The sequence below is a fragment of the Scatophagus argus genome, chromosome 9 (assembly GCF_020382885.2).
Source record: "Scatophagus argus isolate fScaArg1 chromosome 9, fScaArg1.pri, whole genome shotgun sequence".
In the NCBI taxonomy this organism is placed as follows: domain Eukaryota; kingdom Metazoa; phylum Chordata; class Actinopteri; family Scatophagidae; genus Scatophagus; species Scatophagus argus.
In genome coordinates this window covers 14313523-14332890 of record NC_058501.1, presented here as the reverse complement: position 1 = coordinate 14332890, position 19368 = coordinate 14313523, and the positions used below count along the sequence as shown (strand labels likewise).

At 40.6% G+C, this 19368-nt stretch overlaps 2 protein-coding genes across 3 annotated transcripts; one reads left to right on the top strand and one right to left on the bottom strand.

Annotated features, from left to right (window-relative positions):
* Window positions 1–339: 339 nt before the first annotated feature.
* Window positions 340–13501, bottom strand: LOC124064977 (potassium-transporting ATPase alpha chain 1). 2 transcript variants are annotated; one of them, XM_046399938.1, is made up of 24 exons: window positions 13393–13501; window positions 9118–9222; window positions 8705–8764; window positions 8233–8436; window positions 8036–8149; window positions 7747–7881; window positions 7128–7245; window positions 6720–6988; window positions 6404–6482; window positions 5689–5808; window positions 5397–5506; window positions 5108–5242; window positions 4707–4899; window positions 4410–4585; window positions 4141–4277; window positions 3440–3590; window positions 2980–3148; window positions 2605–2759; window positions 2271–2394; window positions 1868–2013; window positions 1602–1735; window positions 1088–1189; window positions 756–847; window positions 340–659 (listed from the first exon to the last, which is right to left on the bottom strand). In XM_046399938.1, exons 2-24 carry the CDS (start codon window positions 9208–9210, stop codon window positions 631–633), a joined length of 3045 nt encoding a protein of 1014 aa, XP_046255894.1. In that variant the 5' UTR covers window positions 9211–9222; window positions 13393–13501; the 3' UTR covers window positions 340–630. The 2 variants fall into 2 exon arrangements, with proteins under 2 accessions (XP_046255894.1, XP_046255893.1); XM_046399937.1 differs by lacking the exon at window positions 13393–13501 and adding an exon at window positions 9841–10414.
* On the top strand, window positions 12741–18297 carry tbrg4 (transforming growth factor beta regulator 4). Its single transcript, XM_046399941.1, has 11 exons — window positions 12741–12896; window positions 13425–13923; window positions 14041–14361; window positions 14555–14729; window positions 15304–15461; window positions 15589–15699; window positions 15787–15931; window positions 16516–16758; window positions 16856–16967; window positions 17112–17226; window positions 17768–18297. Exons 2-11 carry the CDS (start codon window positions 13501–13503, stop codon window positions 17867–17869), a joined length of 1905 nt encoding a protein of 634 aa, XP_046255897.1. The 5' UTR covers window positions 12741–12896; window positions 13425–13500; the 3' UTR covers window positions 17870–18297.
* Window positions 18298–19368: the final 1071 nt, after the last annotated feature.

The following is a 19368-nucleotide window of genomic DNA, read 5'->3' as shown; positions in this document are numbered from 1 at the left end:
TGAACCCAAATATTGCTGAATGATAATGATATGGTCAGATTTCTAGATTCCAAATATTTGATTCAGTTTAAAAGACTTAACTTTGTCTGAAATACTGTTTAACTGTCCTTTGGTGTGCCAGATCAGTTGGACCATATTCATCAGAATCAGATCAGAATTCCTTTATTATATCATTCAGCATTAAGTAAGGCTGCATTTGTGAATTCCGCATGAAATTCCGTGATCAAATGCAAACATCACCTCAAAGTAAAGATAAAACCTTCAACAATACACACATGAAGCAATAGAATAAAACAAAAAAAAAAGCTTCTACTTTTGTTATCGATTGGAGTTCATCGATGGTCTTAAAATCCTTTATTAGTACAAATACAATGAAGCCACAGTCAAAGCTATGCAACACAATGAATTATTTTGAATTGTTAATTGATAATGTTTGATAATTACCTCTTGTTAAAAAGATTTAGGCAGACTCTTGACATTAAAAGACAAGTTAAGCTATAAATACATAGATCACAAAGTAATATAGATGAATCATGAACTGAGTATGTCGTCTGGGTTTGCAGCATTGTGTTCTTTGTGTGTGCTTTCATGGATATGGACAGATAGATGGATGAAAGAGCTTCTCTGGTCTCAGTAGTATAATTCCTGATCCCACCAACCTGAAAGATTATAAGTCAGAGATGAACGAATGCTGAATATGTGCAGCGATGTAAAGGGTTTGGTTTGTGGTTAGAAAGAATGATAAAGAATCTTACTTCCTGGATGTCTTCTGACTCCTAACTTCCTGATCTCATCATAGACAAAGATTAAAATACCATATGGAAGAGGAACAAACCACCACTGGACTCTGGAGAGAAAACACATTGTACATGCAACATTAGATCACCAGCAACTGCCCTTTTCATCTTAAATATACAGAAAGCAAGCATCGTAGTAGAAAAATAACTTTCTACCTGTGGGTTTCATATTCATGATGCTTTATTTAAAATGTGCATTCTCACAGTTCGCAACATAGACACTTTTTCCTTCTAATCCAATCTGAGCTTAGACTTCGCATCATGACTGTGTGCGCTCTATGTGCCGTTACCTGATAGGCATGAAATTGAAGATATTGGGCATCCCAGGGCAATAACAAAGCAGATTACCCAGACAAAGCTGGAAGACTATGGCAGAAATCAGGACACGGTTCCTGCACACAAACACACAAATAACCAAACAAACAATTTAATTTAGATTTAATTGCTTCCATATGAAATGGGTTGAACAAAAACATAAATATAACAAATTAATCAATGTATGAGATTAAATTTAGAATTTTATACAAATATAAGAGAATTGCAATTTCCAGACATGATAAATTACAATATAAGGTATCTAAAGCACTTGGTGTGGCTCCCGAGAACTACAGTATTTGTAGTATCGGTTTCACCTTAATCACAAACTCCAAAAACAGCTAGGTTATGCATATTTAGGTCAAAGGCATAGCCATTTTGGAATAATGTATGAACACACTTAATTTGTAGTAATGGGAGGTTTTCTTGTTCTTTCCATTCTGTGTATAAATGAATGCAGCATCATGTCAGTGATGGGTCATTACTGACCTGAAGACGCCTTGCTGGAACAAGGAGAGACGTCGAGTTTTCCTGATCAGCACATCTGAGATCTGGCAGATCTCTATACTGACAAAAAATACAGTGTAGCACGTATACTCCTGGTACAACCTCTGACTGAAGGTCTGTAAGCAAGAGAGAGAACACAAGGGAGAAGCTATTTATGGTATTTATACAACCATTCCCTTCAAAATTAGACATTTTTGTGTCCAAAATTTGAAAAGGGCCTAAAGGTAGGATCTCATGTATATACTAACCCATTCTTGTCCATAGCTGTCCTGTAAGTCTTGAAGGTGAACATCCTCCCACTGAGAACGCAGGCCAACACACAAGAGTGGAAACCAGCCCTCCTGAGCCATGGCTGTGAAATAATCTGTAAAACCTGCAAAAGACTGGATGGCTCCTAAAAGAGAGAAGGAAGAAATAGAAACACATTTTTAACAGTTGATAAATAGTTATGTTTTCCTCTCTGCTTTGGGTGCAACTTTGGAAAAGCTGTGTGTAGTCTGCTATGAGACTATACATGTTTCCATGGTAATAGAGATTGATTCAGGTATCTTACTGTATATGTTTCTCTATTTTGTGTTTGTGTTAAGGGAGTATGCAGTTCCATGTAATGTTAATACAATAGTAGTTTACAGTATGCATGATTTGTCTCACCTATCTGGAAATATGAGTACACAGCCAGGGCTTCGTTTACCAGACGATCACGACGAGGGTTCCTGGGCTTCAGGTGCATGATGTCACTCTCTGCTTTCTCATAAGCCAGAGAGACGGAGGGGAACTACAGCAGAGACAGGAATAAACAAATGTATGTAGAAGTATATCACTGTACAGCAGATGTGATGATTCGAAGGAAAGTGCGTGTCATGGTACAAAGAAAGGAAAACGTCAGATGTAATTACCATATTTGATGGAAATTAACATCCAGAGTAATGACCATATCTAAGTCATTTTTCTTTCTTGTAGAAAAAATACTAATGTTATCACTCACAATGTCGGTGGCCAGTTCAATGAAGAGGATAGTGATGCAGCCCAGAGGAAGAGGCACACTGACGGTGATGTAGATCAGATATGGAGTCAACTCAGGAATGTTTTTGGTTAGTGTGTAGGCGATAGACTTCTTCAGGTTGTCAAAGATAAGACGGCCTACAGACACAAAGACACACACACTATTCATCTATGTTTTACTACGGATTCACTGGTTCTATTTTAAATAAGAGAGATGTAGTGTAGTGAGACCTGATATATCCTTGAACAAAGGGATGGGTTATGACCTCCCCTCATACCAGCTATCACTTGAACAAAGATACCGGGACGGTGGACCTTGACTTAAGATTGTTTTGTCACAACACACACAAAGTCTCACCCTGCTCCACTCCAGTGACAATAGAAGCAAAGTTGTCGTCCAGCAGGATCATGTCTGCAGCGTTCTTGGCAGCATCAGACCCAGCAATCCCCATGGCCACACCAATATCAGCCTTCTTAAGAGCTGGAGAGTCATTCACACCATCACCTGTTACAGCGACAATGGAGCCCTGTGGGGGATTAAGAGAGGGAAACATGACGGATCTGAAAAATGTAGTCTGATCATACACACTAGATATGAATATATGCAAACCAATCTCCTCTCCTGGCGAGTCTTCATTCACAATCCTCTCAGGGGGAGCATATTGAAATAAGATATATTTGTCTATACTTTTTAAATGACATGAATGGGAAACTTGTTTTTGATTCATATTATTTTTAAATGATCAAATAAATCACTCAGTCGTGGAATTATTAAAAGTATTAAGCATGTGTGTATGTTTGTGTCTGTATATAATTACCAGACGCTGACAACTCTCCACGATGATCAGTTTCTGCTGAGGGGATGTTCTTGCAAACACCATCTCAGGATGGTTTCGTAGTGCTTCATCTAATTCTTCACTGCTCATCTCCTTCAGCTGACCACCACTGATCACACAGGCACGGGCATCTCTGTGCACAACAACACAGTGGCAAACATGGTTACATGCAGTAAACAGACATGGACCCATGCATGCGTTCAGACACAACAGTTGCATGAATAAACATTACACTGCAGTGACTGGAAACTGGAAAAAGACCTCTAATAATTATGTCCGCAGGCGTGGTTAATAAGAACTAATAGCCTAGTGGCTGGCCCAAAATGATGGCAGAAAAAACAATAGTGAATAAACTCCCATTGGTTGTCATCTGAATTCCAACTCAGCATAATGTACATTATCATTATTACTTCAATAAATTCTGAAATATAATCATGCTATTTTCAATCCTTTGTTGTTCTGGCTTACTTTTCTAAAGTGCCATTATCTGCTTTTTTTTATTAGTCACTGTGAGTGTATCAACAGGAGTGCATTAAAATGAGGCCTCATACTAAAGTATGACCAATCATCAAAAAGAGCTATTAGAAATAAAAGCCTGATTCTAATTCAAGCCTATAAAGGCCTGGTATCTTCTGCAGTTGAGGTAAATAAAGGCTCTGTTCATTATTTGAGGAATACTGAACCTCTTGTTGACTTGTTCGACAGGTATGCGTTTCCTCTGGGCAATATCTTCCACTGTTTCACTACCCTCTGAAATGATACCAACATTAGCTGCTATTGCCTTTGCAGTGATTGGATGGTCACCAGTCACCATGATAACCTGAAATTGCAAGATACAAAGGAAAGTTATGAGACAGGAAAGCAAACTCACAAAGTAAAAAACACAAAAGAAATTTGACATTGAGATTGTGTTCAGTATTCATGTTAATGTGTATATGTAATGTGAACGCACCCTGATACCAGCAGTACGACATTTCATCACTGCATCGGGCACAGTGGCTCTTGGGGGGTCAATCATTGAGATGAGACCAGCAAAGCACAATCCTGATGTGGTGAAATTCATCTCATCGGTGTCAAATTGATAACCACGAGGAAACTCCCTCTCATTCAGATAGATATGACAGAAACCTGGGAGGAGAAAAAAGGACAGGCAGATTTAAAAAAACACACACACACAGGGGGAAAACTATTTTAAATATAGCAAGCAACATTATTAGGTCACAAAAGGTCATGAGAAGTGTCCTCTAACCAAGTACTCTCTCTCCCAGTCCTCCAAGGTCCATATAAGCTGTCTGAAAGGCTTCTTTCCACTGCTCATCCAGAGGCAACTCCTGGCCTTTTATCAAAATGGTGGAGCAGCGCTCTAAGATACGTTCTGGTGCTCCCTTCATCACCAATAGGTAGCGAAGGTCCAGAGGATCCTCCAGTTCATGGATTGACAGCTAGAGAGAGAGAGAGAGATGGATAGTTGACAGAGGCTGAGTAAAACTGGATGTTCATCCATGAATCACAGGGTTACTCTCCAGTAGTATCACAGTATCTTAGCCAGAATCAAGAGAAAAAAAATCTTTCTTGCGTCCTTCTTCAGGTTTACAGAGCAGTAACTGAACAAGGATGATATAAAGCAGCAGCAAGACTTCCAGCTCTCACCTGAAACTTATTGGTGGAGTTGAAAGGCACCTCCACCACTTTCTTGAAGCGATTACGGTATTCCATGATGTTCCCTATAGTGAGCTCAGTAAACTTTAGCAGTGCTGTCTCTGATGCATCTCCCACCACGATCCTCTGTGTGAGATGGTAAAAGTTAGATACAAAGTACAATTATAAAAAGGTAATAGTTTTTTTTTTTTTTTTTAAAGAAGGGAAATAACACAATTTTAGGTATAACTAAAAAAATTAGATTGAATGTTACAAATGTTTTAAAACAATAAACTTGTACCTTAGGAATAGGTACACCTTCCTGATCAGGTCTGAACGTGGCTCTGTTACACAGGGAAGCCACTCTCGCCAGTGAACGCCATGTTTCTGATGACTGATCAAAACTCTGGCCTGAAGACCACACAATCAAATGATTATTGTAAGATTACTCAAATTCAAACTTAATAACACCCCTAACAGTTGAACCCACAAGTTAGCTTATTATAGTCTATATTTATGTAACATTGCTCACTGCTACAGCACTGATAGATTTCAAGAGCAAATGCTGAACTGTCTTTTATCCATGTGTTTACCTGACTGATCTTCAGTAGTGTCAGCAGCGTGGATCTGGTTGTCAAACCAAAGATGAGCTACAGTCATCCTGTTCTGAGTCAGGGTACCCGTTTTATCAGAACAGATCACTGAAGTGGAGCCTAAACACACATACACACAGTAAAGACCAAACGTCTCAAGTCAAATCTTAAAATTGTGTCATAATGTTGCATGCAGGCTGGAGTTGTAATTAAGGATGTGAGCATATGAAATCCAAAAACTTTCCTTGAATGGCACAGCTAACGAAGGGGTTAAAACTTTATTTAATAACTCCAAAAAAAAAGACATAGCAAGGATTATAACACTAAAGTTGCAACTTTAAAGGGACAGTTCACCTCAAAATCAGAATTGTAGAAAGAAAATAGTTCCTGCTCACAACAAGGTCTGTGGATTATTTTGAGTAACTGGGTCAAGATTTCTGGAAAGTGACACTGCTGTTGAGTTTTCAAATGTATTACAAGAAAAAGCTCACACCTCTATAGCAAATATCTCCAAAACTCGACAACTCACACCAAAAGAATCTAGACGGATGAAAGAGGAAAAATATGTGCTTGTTTTTGAGGTGAACTATCCCTTTAAATACTTGGACAGCCACTAACCGATAACTTTCAAATTTCCAATATAATATAACTCACTATCCTTGAACTCCACAAAACTGCCATGAACAAGATGTGTCTGGTGCTCAGGCATACTAACCTAATGTCTCCACAGCCTCCAGGTTCTTCACAACACAGTTTTTCCTTGCAAGTCGTTTAGCTGTCAGGGACAGACATACCTGTTGACAGAGTGAGGTTACTACAGAGCAGTGTCACATCTCTCCGGCCCACAGCCCATGTGATGAACTAAATCACACACACTGATTTTGCATACTATTTACTAACACACAGCATATGATTTTGCATTGAGGCAATCATCAAAAAAAAAGTTCTCAAATTACAGTTCTGACACAATGGAAACTATGACACCATGAACACTGGTATTATAGAAATTCACACTTGTTGTAGTCACTCACGGTAACTGTAGCAAGCAGTCCCTCTGGCACATAAGCCACCACGATAGCCATGAAGAAGATCATGGCTTCCAGGAAGGCATATCCGATGAACATGGCAACCACAAAGAAGGTAAACCCGAAAAAGATTGCAAGACCAGCAATGATGTCGACAAAATGTTCAATTTCGATGGCAATGGGTGTCTTCTCATTGCCAACACCACTTGCCAAGCTTGCAATCCGTCCAATGATGGTTCGATCGCCCGTGTTAATGATCACACCAGTAGCAACACCTGAGGAGGTGAGGAAAGTTACTGCCGTGGTTAAAATTTATACAGATAAATGATGAAATAGATCATGTGCTGTTCTATCTGTCTATCCATCTATCTATCTATAGACAGACAGACATACTGCATGTACTGTTCACATTACCTTCCAGACAGGTTGTAGAAAAGAATGCAATATTTCTGGTCTCCAGGGGATTTTCATGAGTGCATTCTGGGCTTCTGGTTTGCGGTTCAGACTCCCCCGTCAGGGACGAGTTGTCCACCTTGTACACAAAGTATTTTTACAAAATTATATTACATTACATGTCCACGTGATAAGATGGGATAAGCCGGGGCAATGTCTGATTATGGATTGGGCTACACCTGCCCCTCAAATATGACACATTTTAAAGGAATGATTCAGTCTTCAACTGTCTTCTGGGTATTTAAAACATTATACTAACTAGTAAACCTCACTACGCAAATACTATTTGACTGGCCTACTGAGGGTGGCATAATTAAAAGATGACAGTTTGAGGAGCTGAAAACGGTATTTCAGTTGACAAATGTGGAGATTTTGACCTTGTATGCTGGTGTGCCTGGAGAAATACAGATTTTATGTGGGATTTAAAGAAAAAAAATTGAAGAAATTTCAAGATCTGAGCTTAATTTTGCTTCATGCCATGTTTTAATAGTATTAGCAGGCAATATACCATATCTGTCTTTATGTACTGTATGTCCCTACACATACGCATTTACAGAAGTACTGTATGTGTGTGATCTACCTTGCAACCCTGACCAGTGATGACACGAATGTCAGCAGGGACTCTGTCTCCTCCTTTTATCTCGACCAGATCCCCAACCACCAAATCACAGGCATTGATCTGGTTTTTCTGGCCATCTCGGATCACAATGGCTTGCTATGTTTGAAGATTGCGGGTAAGGATAGTAAAGAGCAAAGGAGATGCACACATGAAAGACAAGGAGTGAGAGGAGGTAAAAAGAGTGATAGAAAATAAAAAAGAAAAGAGATATAATGATGAATTTAATATCGCATTGTTATGTGCATCTCACCTGTGGCACCAGATTCTTGAAGCTGGCAATGATGTTGGTACTCTTGAATTCTTGGTAGTAACCAAAGCAGCCAGTCACAACAACGACAGCAATTAGTGTGATGGCCAAGTACAGCTGGAGCGAGAAAAAAAAGATGTAACCATAAAAACATTCTGTCTCTGTGAAATACAAGAGAAAGGCTCTAAATGGAAAGTCACATCGTCAAAGCTGGTCAGGTTCCCTCTTGCAAGTTCAATTCCAAAGGCGATGAAGCAGATGACGGCTGCCACCCACATCAGACACTGCAGCCCTCCAGCAAGCTGCCTTGCAAATTTCACATACTCTGGAGTTCCTTTAGGAGGCTTCAGTTCATTGGGACCATCTCTCTCCAAGATTTGACTGGCAAAGGTGGAGGTCAAACCCTGTGAATGAAGAACAGACATAAGTGAGTAGGGCTGAGGGGAACAGGGAGCTTGGAAACATCACTGTTTTAGAACCTGAAGAACCCATACAGAGAGAAAACAGGAGATGTTGGATATGGTTGAATGGAAAAATAAACAAAGAAATAAAATAAATGCATAAGAAATATGTGTGTGTGTGTGGGGGGGGGGGGGGGGGGGATCACAAAACATTAACAAAACCAATGATATTAAAGGAAGATAGAAAATCATTATGGAAGAAGTGTCTTACTTTGGTAATGCTGGTGTTGTATCTCGTTTCTAATTCTTCAAGTGTAATCTCATGGTCGTCCTGCAGGAGGAGACAGATCACAGCACTGCTTTAGAGCAACCCAAATGAGCAGATAAGAATGAATAAAGCTCACATAAACATAGCTGGTTGTTTGTAACTTGGTGGTTAAACGACAAGTGCACAGCAGCTGGAATAAAAGTCTGGGTTCATTACTTCTTCTCATTAATTAATTATTGTTACATATTCTCACTACTGCGCAGATATCACCTGTAAATCACAGGTAGATTTTTGCAGCACTAAAGTGTAATTGATCAGTGAATTTAAAGGCCTGACACACACTACATATCTCATTAGTCACTAGAGCTGTCTCTATCTATTCTAATATTCTTTGCCAAATAACACTGTTTGCTCACTATATCCATTTCTCTCTTCATGCCTTCCAATTTTTCCTTCTTCTTCAGCTTCTTTTTCTTCTTCTTGTCCATGTCTCCATCCATCTCAAACATGTCGTAAGTTTCCTGAATACAGACAAAATACAAAAGCAGTTAGCAAAATATTCATATGCATACATTTATCTCAGCTAGAGACAAGATTCAGATCTGAAAAAGGCGGTGATCACTTCCAGCCGCAGTCCAACCAGACTTCGAAGTTACCAGACACTTAAAGGTGCAGTATACGGGACTTAGTGACATCTAGTGGTGAAGTTGCAGATTACAACCAACTGATACCTCTGTATAAGGTGGGTATGGTAAGGCATGAAAAATGTGAAAAATGGAAAAAGCTGCCTCAAGAGCAACTGTCGTCCATTCTGAGCTGCAACATAAGGGAAGGAGAAAGGAAAAAGAAAGGAGGAAGAGGACCCACTCTTTAGATATATAAAAGGTTCATTCTATTCATCTTATTTTCAGGTACTTATACACTAATGAAAACATAATTCTGAATATTATTTTCCATTTTAGCCAATATATACACAATATAGGGGTGAGAAATCAGAAGTGAAAATACCCTTCAAGGAGTAAAAGTAAGGCTGTCAATTTTTATTGAATCTGGTTAATTTCATTATGTGATTTTTTTTTTTTTTTTTTTTTTTTTTTTTTTTTTGAAGTAGCCAGCAGCTAATCTGCTGAATCTCCTACCTGTTTATTCATGGTTGCAGATGTGATAGGGGACTGCTCTCCTAAATCAATGGAGGTCCAGACCACTCGCTCCTTCTTCGACCCCGAAATTTTGGCTGTCAGATTGGGTCCAATCCCAAACACACACCCAGTTTTTCCCTCACTCACACACTCATACGCACTGGTCAGAAACAGCACAAATTGTCTGGAAAAGACTTTTATATATGACAACTCCCCTTTTCATATGCACATGCGCACAAACACGCATACATGTTTAAACACGTTCTTTTGATGTCATTACCTACGTAAAGTAGAATCTCAGGTAGCAACAATGTCACCCCTAGCCAGAGCACACACAGAACAGACTAATACACTCATATCATAAGCAATGCGTAGGCTAGTGTTTCTCTCGTATCTCTTATCGCCCCTCAACCGATAGGAGTAAAGAGCAGAAGAACACTGAAGGTTAAAACAGACCAATGTCATTCCTTCCAGTCTTGCCTGACATTGCACTGCATCGGTTCACACCAAATGCTTTACAATACAGCAACGTACTATTGGCCATGAAATAATTCTATGGAATTAACTGCCCTTACATTAACTTAGAATCACAAGAGGAGAGTAGAACTCAAACTTAAGACTGCACAATCCACAACCTGACAGCAGAGACAGGAGGTCAAACATTAATAACCTGTAGCACCACACAGCCAAATACAAAGGGATAAGACGACAAGGAGAAAACTGCATGCAGCTGGTGTTAATCAGCAGTCACACCTGATGCCAGTCCCAGATCATTAGCAGTGCTGTAACAGAGGAGGAAAGTTACTGATGGCAGTATGGCCACTGTGGTTGTTTATCTACCTGCTGCAGGCTAAGTGCACTGACTGACTATATGTTAACTCTGATAACCACACGTCTTCCTTTGTCTGCTACTTCTACCTTAGTGCATGTGTTTGAAACACTCCTCTCCGCGGGTGTGATGCCTGTAGCTCTTGTGTCCATGCCCATAACTCTCAAAAAACAGAATCTGTGTTACTACTGAGATGCTAAGGAGTTGAGTCTTCCCTCAAATAGGAGAACTTGATCCACACCCCATAGCTTTAGCAGGGGAGAAAAACAGGGAAGGAACTTTGAAAGTTTCAAAACAGTATGATACTGGTCTATTCTCTGCTTATATTTTATCTTAGTAACTGACTTAAGTAGGTAGCCCTAATAACCCTCAAATTAATTGTCTCGGCACTTTCTACTTTATTCCAGTCAGTTAACATTACTGATCACAAACTTTTAATCACAAACTGATGAAATTACAGATGAAATTTGAACATGATTGTATTAGTTTATGGTGTGTCTGTATATTAAAAGACTGTATTATAGACTGTAATATAGGATGACAGGGTTCTACTTCAAGATTTTGAGATTTGTTTGACTGAGCTTTCATACAACCGTTCATGTTTGTAATTCATAAGTCGTGTAAGTTTATTATTAAGAATAATAACCAAAGTGGTTCAAGAACACAATTGTTCAGTGACCTGGTGAGGGTCATTACATGAGATATGAGTCAGCAGTCCTGTCACTGTGCTCACAACATACCAAGAATCACGGACAAAAGACCATTACACAGAGGTCAGAAAAGGTACACTGTTGTAGATACAATTTCAATATAGTGACTCTATCATAAAAGATGATGAATCAGTAATATTGGTTATAAGAAATATCCCATTCGAACACACACACACACACACACACACCCACACACACTAATCGTAATACTAGACAGTAAAGGAAATAATTCCACAACATGGGAGCATGACTTTATACAAAAAACAAACATTATTTTGATTCCTTTAACATCATATCCTCCTGTATTAGAGCATAAGTAAGAAAAAATGGAGCTGAGGTCACCCTGTCCCTTAAGTGTTCCTGCCCAGAGCATGTTGCATGCTGGGTAAATAAGATTCATGTAAGATAAGCTGTGTTTAAGAGAGTCAATATTGTGCTGTAACCACCTGCAGAATGACAGTGGTTGTGTAATCAAAGTAGCCTAATGTTATAAGCCTGATTTTATCAACTCTAATTAGCCCACACGTTACTGGGGGGACAGGTGAGGAAGGAGAGAATACAGGACATGTTGGGGGTAACAACAGAGTGACAGACAGGCACAGGGACATACACAGGAATATCTGAACACACACATTCCCTGCACTTTGTAGCTAAGTAAAAGGATTAGTTCACACAAAAAAGGCTAAGTGTGTATGTTATCTGGGGTAACACATACACATCTCAGAAATACATATGTTACTTTTTAAATTTTTAAGTGTCATTAGTCAATGCTCTGAACACCACAAAATAAATCCTTCAAAGGTCAGAAGAAGGACGTAATTGTGCTGCATCACGGGACATGCAGGGTCCAGCATTTCTTATGCTTGACCCATAAAAGGAGGCTCGAATTTAGGACAAATCATGCATGAAGACCTGCAGGAATAAGCATGAAGACCTGGAAGCTTCAATAACCGCACCTGAAGCCAAAATATTCACTGGGACATATGCACAATCAGTATGGCAGAAAAAGTTTAGTGAAAATGAAACCAGTAGACATCAAGCTTGCCCAGTCATTGTCTATTTGTATTTTGTTTCTTGGCTTCAATTTACGTACGATGATTTGTTGGTTTTGTTTTTAAATGATTGAAAGGTGATAGAAAATTATTATTATTATTATTACATAATATATATATAGACAGGTTGGAGCTGGAGGGGATGGCGGGCTCCAAAACAGCAGGTATGTGTACCGTGACATTCGTAGATTTGTGACAGTTAAGAGAATTTCCTTTCCCTTTCCTTCCTTTCCATAATCTCTTTCCACACTGCAGTCCAGTTGGTGGCGGTAATCCACTTTTAAGCTGCTTTGCCAACCGCCAATAAGCGCTGCTGCAAAGTTAGAGGAAGAAGAAGAAGAAGAACTACAGCTACGTCCGTCGGCAACGTGATACCGTCCTACTACGTCATTTCTCTGCGACTCTCTGTCACGGCACCGATCCCTCCATGTGAACGGCTTTCTCCGAAGTTATCATTAATTATTGGTAAGCCATGCATGAATATGATAACTGATACTGCTTTGAGGTCTGTCTGCGTTGTACCTTTACAAAGAGAATAGAAGATGAAATGAAATACTTCCGTTCAGCGGCGTTTCAGAGTGACTCCCACCACGACAAGGTCAGGATTAAAGTTACGTGACGGGAGAAAAATCAACACTGGTTGCCGGCGAACATTGCATTTACATTATAAGAGGTTTCGTTTCAGTCCGTTACAACAACAGATATTTAGCTGATCTCGGTGTGGCTGCCCTGCCAACGTACACCTCAGATGACTACCTGCGTTATGGGTTACACAAGTACTTCCCTGTTGTTGTCACTGGAGCAGGCGAGGGCTGTGCCTGTCACAAAGGGCTAATAAAACCTTGATTTTAAGCACGTGCTCAACATGACAGCGAATATTTGACACGGATTGTGCTTAGCTGAACGAAGATTAAGCTCGTTGCTGAGAATGTAACAAATTATATTAACTACAGTGCTGTACCTTGAGTATTAAACTTCTCACTTCTTCTTTAGGTTGGATGTGGGACAGCAAAACAAGCGGCTGAACTGCCTCTCCTTCCAGTGGCCGCTGTCGTGTCTGTCAAACCCAATGGCCAGCCGTCTCTTGGGCAGATATGTCCGCCTGCTCTGCAGGGCCTCCTCCCAGGCTCCAACTGCTGCTGCTGCTGCTGCACGCCTGCCTCCACCTGTGACTGGGCATGCAGAGGTGCAGAGGGCTCAGGGATGGCCATGGGCCACAGAGAGGTTAATGAGTGAGACAGTTACCCGTGAGGCCACCATTTCAAAAGGTCCTACACGCACCCAACTGGATGAGTTGTTGGATCGGGCAGCAGCACCGGAAGACATCCTGCTGGCCTGGGCAGAGCATAGAGGAAATGCTAATCAAGCAGCTAATGCCCTGATTAAGTGGACTCTGTTGATGCGGAAGACACATGGCAAGTTTAATGGAAAAGAACTCGAAATAATGAGGGATTCAAGACTACTGGATATGATGGATGTTGTATCTCAGGGGGTAAGGAAACCATCTAGACAGGTGGACTGGCACGGTGGATTATTGACATCTTTTCCAATACCTTATGTTTGCCTGCTAAGAGTAATGACCCATTTCTCTGTATTTTTTTTCTTCCAGGTGTTTTCAGTGTGGAACACCACTTTAGTGTCCCTCTTGCGAGCTCTCTGGATTTTGGGTGAGCCCTTTACTGAATCAGTCCTTAGTTCTGTCCAGACTGAGGTCCTGTGGCGAGTTCGTAGGCTGACCTACAAGCAGCTGGGCTTGGTGGTAAACTGGGGAGCTGGTAAGAAAAGGCAGAAGGATGTGGAAATAGTGACTGCTGCATTAAAACAGCTGGAACTGCGCTGGACTGAGATCGCTGATGCTAAAACTGTCAGCGCACTGATATCCAAAGGAGAATGCATGTCACCTACTTTGATGGACAGGCTTGAAGACAAGGTATCGTAGTTACAAACATCCATCACACTTTGACACAGAGTTAATGGCTCAGATAAAATCTTTATCCAGAAGCTACACAGAAGCTAGACCAGCTAATTTGAATTAATTTGTAATGTGATCGGGTAGTTGAAAGGACAAAACACATTCTACACCTCAGACCAGAGTGCAGTCCCCCTGTCTGTCTTTATTGCAGGCGTTGGAACTCGCCGAGGGCTTTACAGCAGAGGACATCCGCAAAATCAGTGCGTTTTTGGCAACTCAAAGCCGCAGATCGGTGCCATTGCTCCGAGCTTTGTCCTACCACCTCCTCCAGAGGCCGTCGTCAGAGCTCACAACCCCACTGATACTGGACATGGCTTATGCATACGGTAATCACAGCACAGATGGTTGTAACGTATACAGTAAGACTGACATCGAAGACGTCCGTGTCTTTTTGAAACCTCATGTCATTTTGTTTTTTTGCTTCTGCCTCACCTTCTTGACCTGGTTTACACGTATTGGTAGATGTTTTAAGGTTTAGGGAAGTGGAAGCCAGTTGAGAGAAAGCTTCAACTAAGGAAAGTTTCAACCTGGCACAGTGAAGATGTACAGACGTGACTCGCATCTGTGGATACTTTATTTAGTTGGATTTAATACAGAGATTTTAAGCTTTAATGTTTATGTATAACTAGTCTGTTGTAGTTACAGGTAATATTTTGAGTATATTAACTTTTGACCCCCCTTCTCTTTTTTCTTTTTATTTTTTCATCAGAAATCTTTTCACACAAATCACTCTTTAAAAAAAAAAAAAAGATTTGTTTAACTTGAGTCCTTTACAGTATCTAGGCTGGACGAGTGCCAGAAATTCTCTTGGGTAAACAAATTGATGTCTGACAGGGCTGCCTGCTCAGTAACATACTGTATAATGCCAGTAGTAACAACTTTGTCTTTGTTCTTGTTTAGGGAAGTTGAATTTCCAACATTCTCAGGTATTACAGCGATTGGCCTCAGAGGTGTTACCCAGAATCCCTGACCTCAGCCCGGTCGATGTCGTACGCTTCGCTAAATCACTGGGCTTCCTCAAATGGCTCCACAACCCTCTCTTTGAGGCCTTTGCTGAGGTCAGTTTTGCACCAAACTCTAATTCAGTTAATTCTGAAAAGCGCTCAATCTCAAATGCCAAACTAAGAAATAATCTGAATTGTTTTGCCCGCACTGTTTAACTCTCTGTACATTTTGTCTCACCAGCACTTCACGGCAAACAGTAAGAACTACAACATGCCTCAGCTTTCTAATCTACTCATGACTTTTGCCAGAATAAACTTCCAGCCCAGCAAAGTTGACGACTTCTTCAGCAAGGTACTTAAGTTCGTCTGTTGATTGTACATGTTTGTTTCTAATTTCCTAGCCTATATGTATTCAAGCTTTGTGCCATTTTGTGTGAAGGTTCACTCTGCACTGGAGGACTCTCTATCAGGCCTGGATCCCCACATGCAGACAGACACAGTTTGGTCTCTGTGTGTGCTGCAGCAGGCCAAGCCCCACTACCTCACCCCCCTCTTACAACCGAATCATGTCACCAAACTGTCAGGTAAGACATCTAGCCGGGGGCATTCATTATTCTTCTGTACTTTCTTGTTTTGGATCATTTCGAGAGCTCCTTGGAATGAAGCATCTGCTCCTCTAAACTAGTAGAGGCTGGTGAAAGTAGTTCAGGTACCTGAAAAGAATCAGCTCGACCGCATTAGCCAGTACTTTTACTTTTGACTGTCGACAGGCATCCTCATGTTAACATGAGCTATTAGGCCAAAGAGCAAGTGCTATTTTGTTTGGACTAAGAATTATATAGCAAAAGCAAGGTTTATAGGGAAATAATGTAAATGTCAATGGTGTCATTATCCTAAAGCCATTACATTCTGTAAGTATCATAATGATACTTTAAAAGAAAAAAATTGTCTATCAAAAGTTTATGTCTCTGAGGGTTCACTGTCAAAATTCCTGGCTCAGCAGATGGCATTCAAGCTCCAATAGATTTTTGGTTAGACAGGCAAATTAATCCTTGTTTTCTCACATATATGAAGCATCACATAAATTACTAACATTCTTGAAGTTGTTTTTAAAAACACATATGCTAATGAGTACCCATATTTTTTCTGTTATCTTTTCTGTCTGTAGAGGGCAGTCCAGGTCAAGTAGAAAACTGGCAGCTGAAGCTCCTTCACATTGCTGCTTCCCTCCAGTTAGAGCATCCGGGTTCCTCGGGTCCTCTGACCTCCCAGAGCGCCTTGTCTGTCCCGGCTAGCCGGTTGCCCCTCACACCCCTTCAGAGCAGCCTCAAAGAGACTTTGCAGAGTTTGGTGGGTGGGAGGACAGAGGCCCTTCGCACTGGGGTTGCCACCGTGTATGGATGGACTATTGGTATGTGTGTGTGTATACTTTGAGATCATGTTCATATCCTTGAATATCACACAGTCTGTTTCTGGAGTAAATAACTGACATGTCCTTTTCCAACCAGATGGTGAGGTGGTAGTGGACAGTGACAACAAACTGATTGACTTGTCAATGCTGAAAGCCCCTCATCTACCCAGTGGTGGAGGAAACGAGGATTTACCTGCAGGGGCGCGACGGTGAGTCATAGAGCAGGATCATGTGGGTGTGGGTCGTTTAAAGATTTATTTTTGCTTTTTTCCTTTGAATGTTGCATCTATTTTTTCTTTTATTTGCCTTTGCTGTAGCTGTCTAAAGTTACTTCCTTTCCTGTCTGTTTTTAGGATTGCATTCTTGGCTTGGGAATTTCCAAACTTTGGCTCAAAGAGTAGAGACCTTCTGGGGCGGTTTGTCATGAAGAAGCGACATCTCCAGTTGGCTGGCTTAATCACAGTGGAGGTAGGGAAAGGGACAGACGCGCACTTCACTTGAAAGACAACCTCCTTTAAACAGTGATCAAGTTATTTTTTCATCCCTGCAGATAGGATATACTGAGCTATTTGTTCTTCTGATTAGTTTCAGTCTTTAAACCCTCACTAAAGCCAATTGTAAAGGGAATTTTCAGGTGTGTTGTGTTTGCTATGATACTGATGAACAGAAGCACCACTGCTGCTGCAAACAAAAGACCGAATACTTAAGTAGAGCTGAGAGTCAGGTGGATCCCGCTGCAGTCTGCGGTATAAATAGAGCTTTAGCCGCAGCTCTGCCTCATCTAGGTTGATCTAATCTCTCTTTCTCTCTCTTTCTCTTTCTCTCTCTGTATATGAGACACAGACTGTGTCCTCATTTTTCGCGTGTCTGTTAATATGAGAATAAAACAAGTTTTACAATTGCGTTAGGAGCACTGACCGGTTAAGAGAAGGTACTTACTCTCTGGATCTTAAAATAAATGTTTGACATCCACCCTTTTTTTTTTTTTTTTTTTTTTTTTTTTCCCCAGGTACCGTATTATGAGTGGCTGGACCTGAAGTCAGACTGGCAGAAATTGGCGTACCTAAAGGATAAAATAGGGAAGGCTGTGGCCGAGGACATGGCCAAGTGAACCTATTTGTCTTGAGCAAATTTGCAGGCTCAACTAAATCAGAGCTTCCCCAGCCACATGGGACCACAGGAAATACACATGTTCGCCCACATACGCCATCAGTGCAGGGCGGCATCGCAGAAAAGCTCTCTCATACTTTGTAATAAAAAAGAAAGGAAAAAAAGAATCATATTTTCACTCTGGTTCCCTTGGCAACGTGTGGGGCTTTCCCTGTTTCTATAGCGATGGTGACCAAGACAGCAGCAGAAATAAACACAACAGCGAGTTAAACGACAAAGTTCTTTGCATGTGCAAGTATATTATGTCAAGACAGAACCATCTGGGCTATTTATAGAACTTTGGCCAAAATGTTGTGTTTATGAATAGAGTTGAATAAATAAATTATAACTGTGAATGTGTGTCTTCTAAAATAAATTGATTTATTGCCATTTTTTGCCGTTAAATCTCATGATATTGACTGAATGCCCTCTAGGATTGATGTGTGCATTTTCTCAGGGTGTGTACAGTCGGGCCAGTTGCATTAGAGTGAGTGTGGTATTCAGACAAAATGTGTTTCATTTCACATCCAAAAGCTAATGACATGCCTCTGTGGCATACAGGAGTGACTACATCGGTATTATTAGTCAACAGTTATCAGCATGGAGCAGCACTGATGAGGAGTCACAGCTTATCGTGTTCTTCCAGTGCATAAGTAATTTATTCCTTTTAATCAGCTGATTTTTCCAAGCAAGTTTGGACAAAGAATACATTTGCATACTGTGCAGTTTCTTCAAATTTGCAAGAACATTTTAAAATTTCATACTGAGTGCATGTGTTTGTAATAATGTGATCGTGTTTGTTAGAGAGCAAGGGCATCATTATGAAGATCACAGGTAAGATTCTCAGAAAACGCTTTGCTGACCTTAAACAAACTGCTTGCACAACGTCACGGGCAGCACCAGCACACTGACACCAGAGGCTGTTGAGGGGCAGAGAGAAGACAAATCAAATGTAAAGCCGAGCAGAAGAGCGAAAATCATATATACATAAATATATAAAGGAAGCCAAGGGAAAACATGAATATCATTTTGATAAGCCATCAAATGATCCACAGACACGGTGCCTACCTCATTCTTCCTGAAATTCAGGGACTGATGGAATCAATTGATGGACTGTTGACAAAGAGCCCAGCGAGCACTTCCAGTATTGAACTCCTTGGTCACAGCATCCTGTGCAGGTGCAGCTAATGAGCACTGGGACAAGTTTTGTCCCTAATAAGCAACAAAGCTTTGTTATCATACATCAAATAACCAGTATTTTGATATGAAATGGCTCTGGTATGATACATTGTTCCTGCTTTACCTCTGACTGATACCTAAAAAGTGCTGCTGTGCATTGGACTCCTTTTTTTTTTTCTTTTTAAACTGTGGATTTGTCTGCAGCTATGTTTCTTGAGGGCACCTGGATTGCACAGAGGCTATTATCCAGCAGCAGCACTTACTCACTTCTGCTGAGCTGGC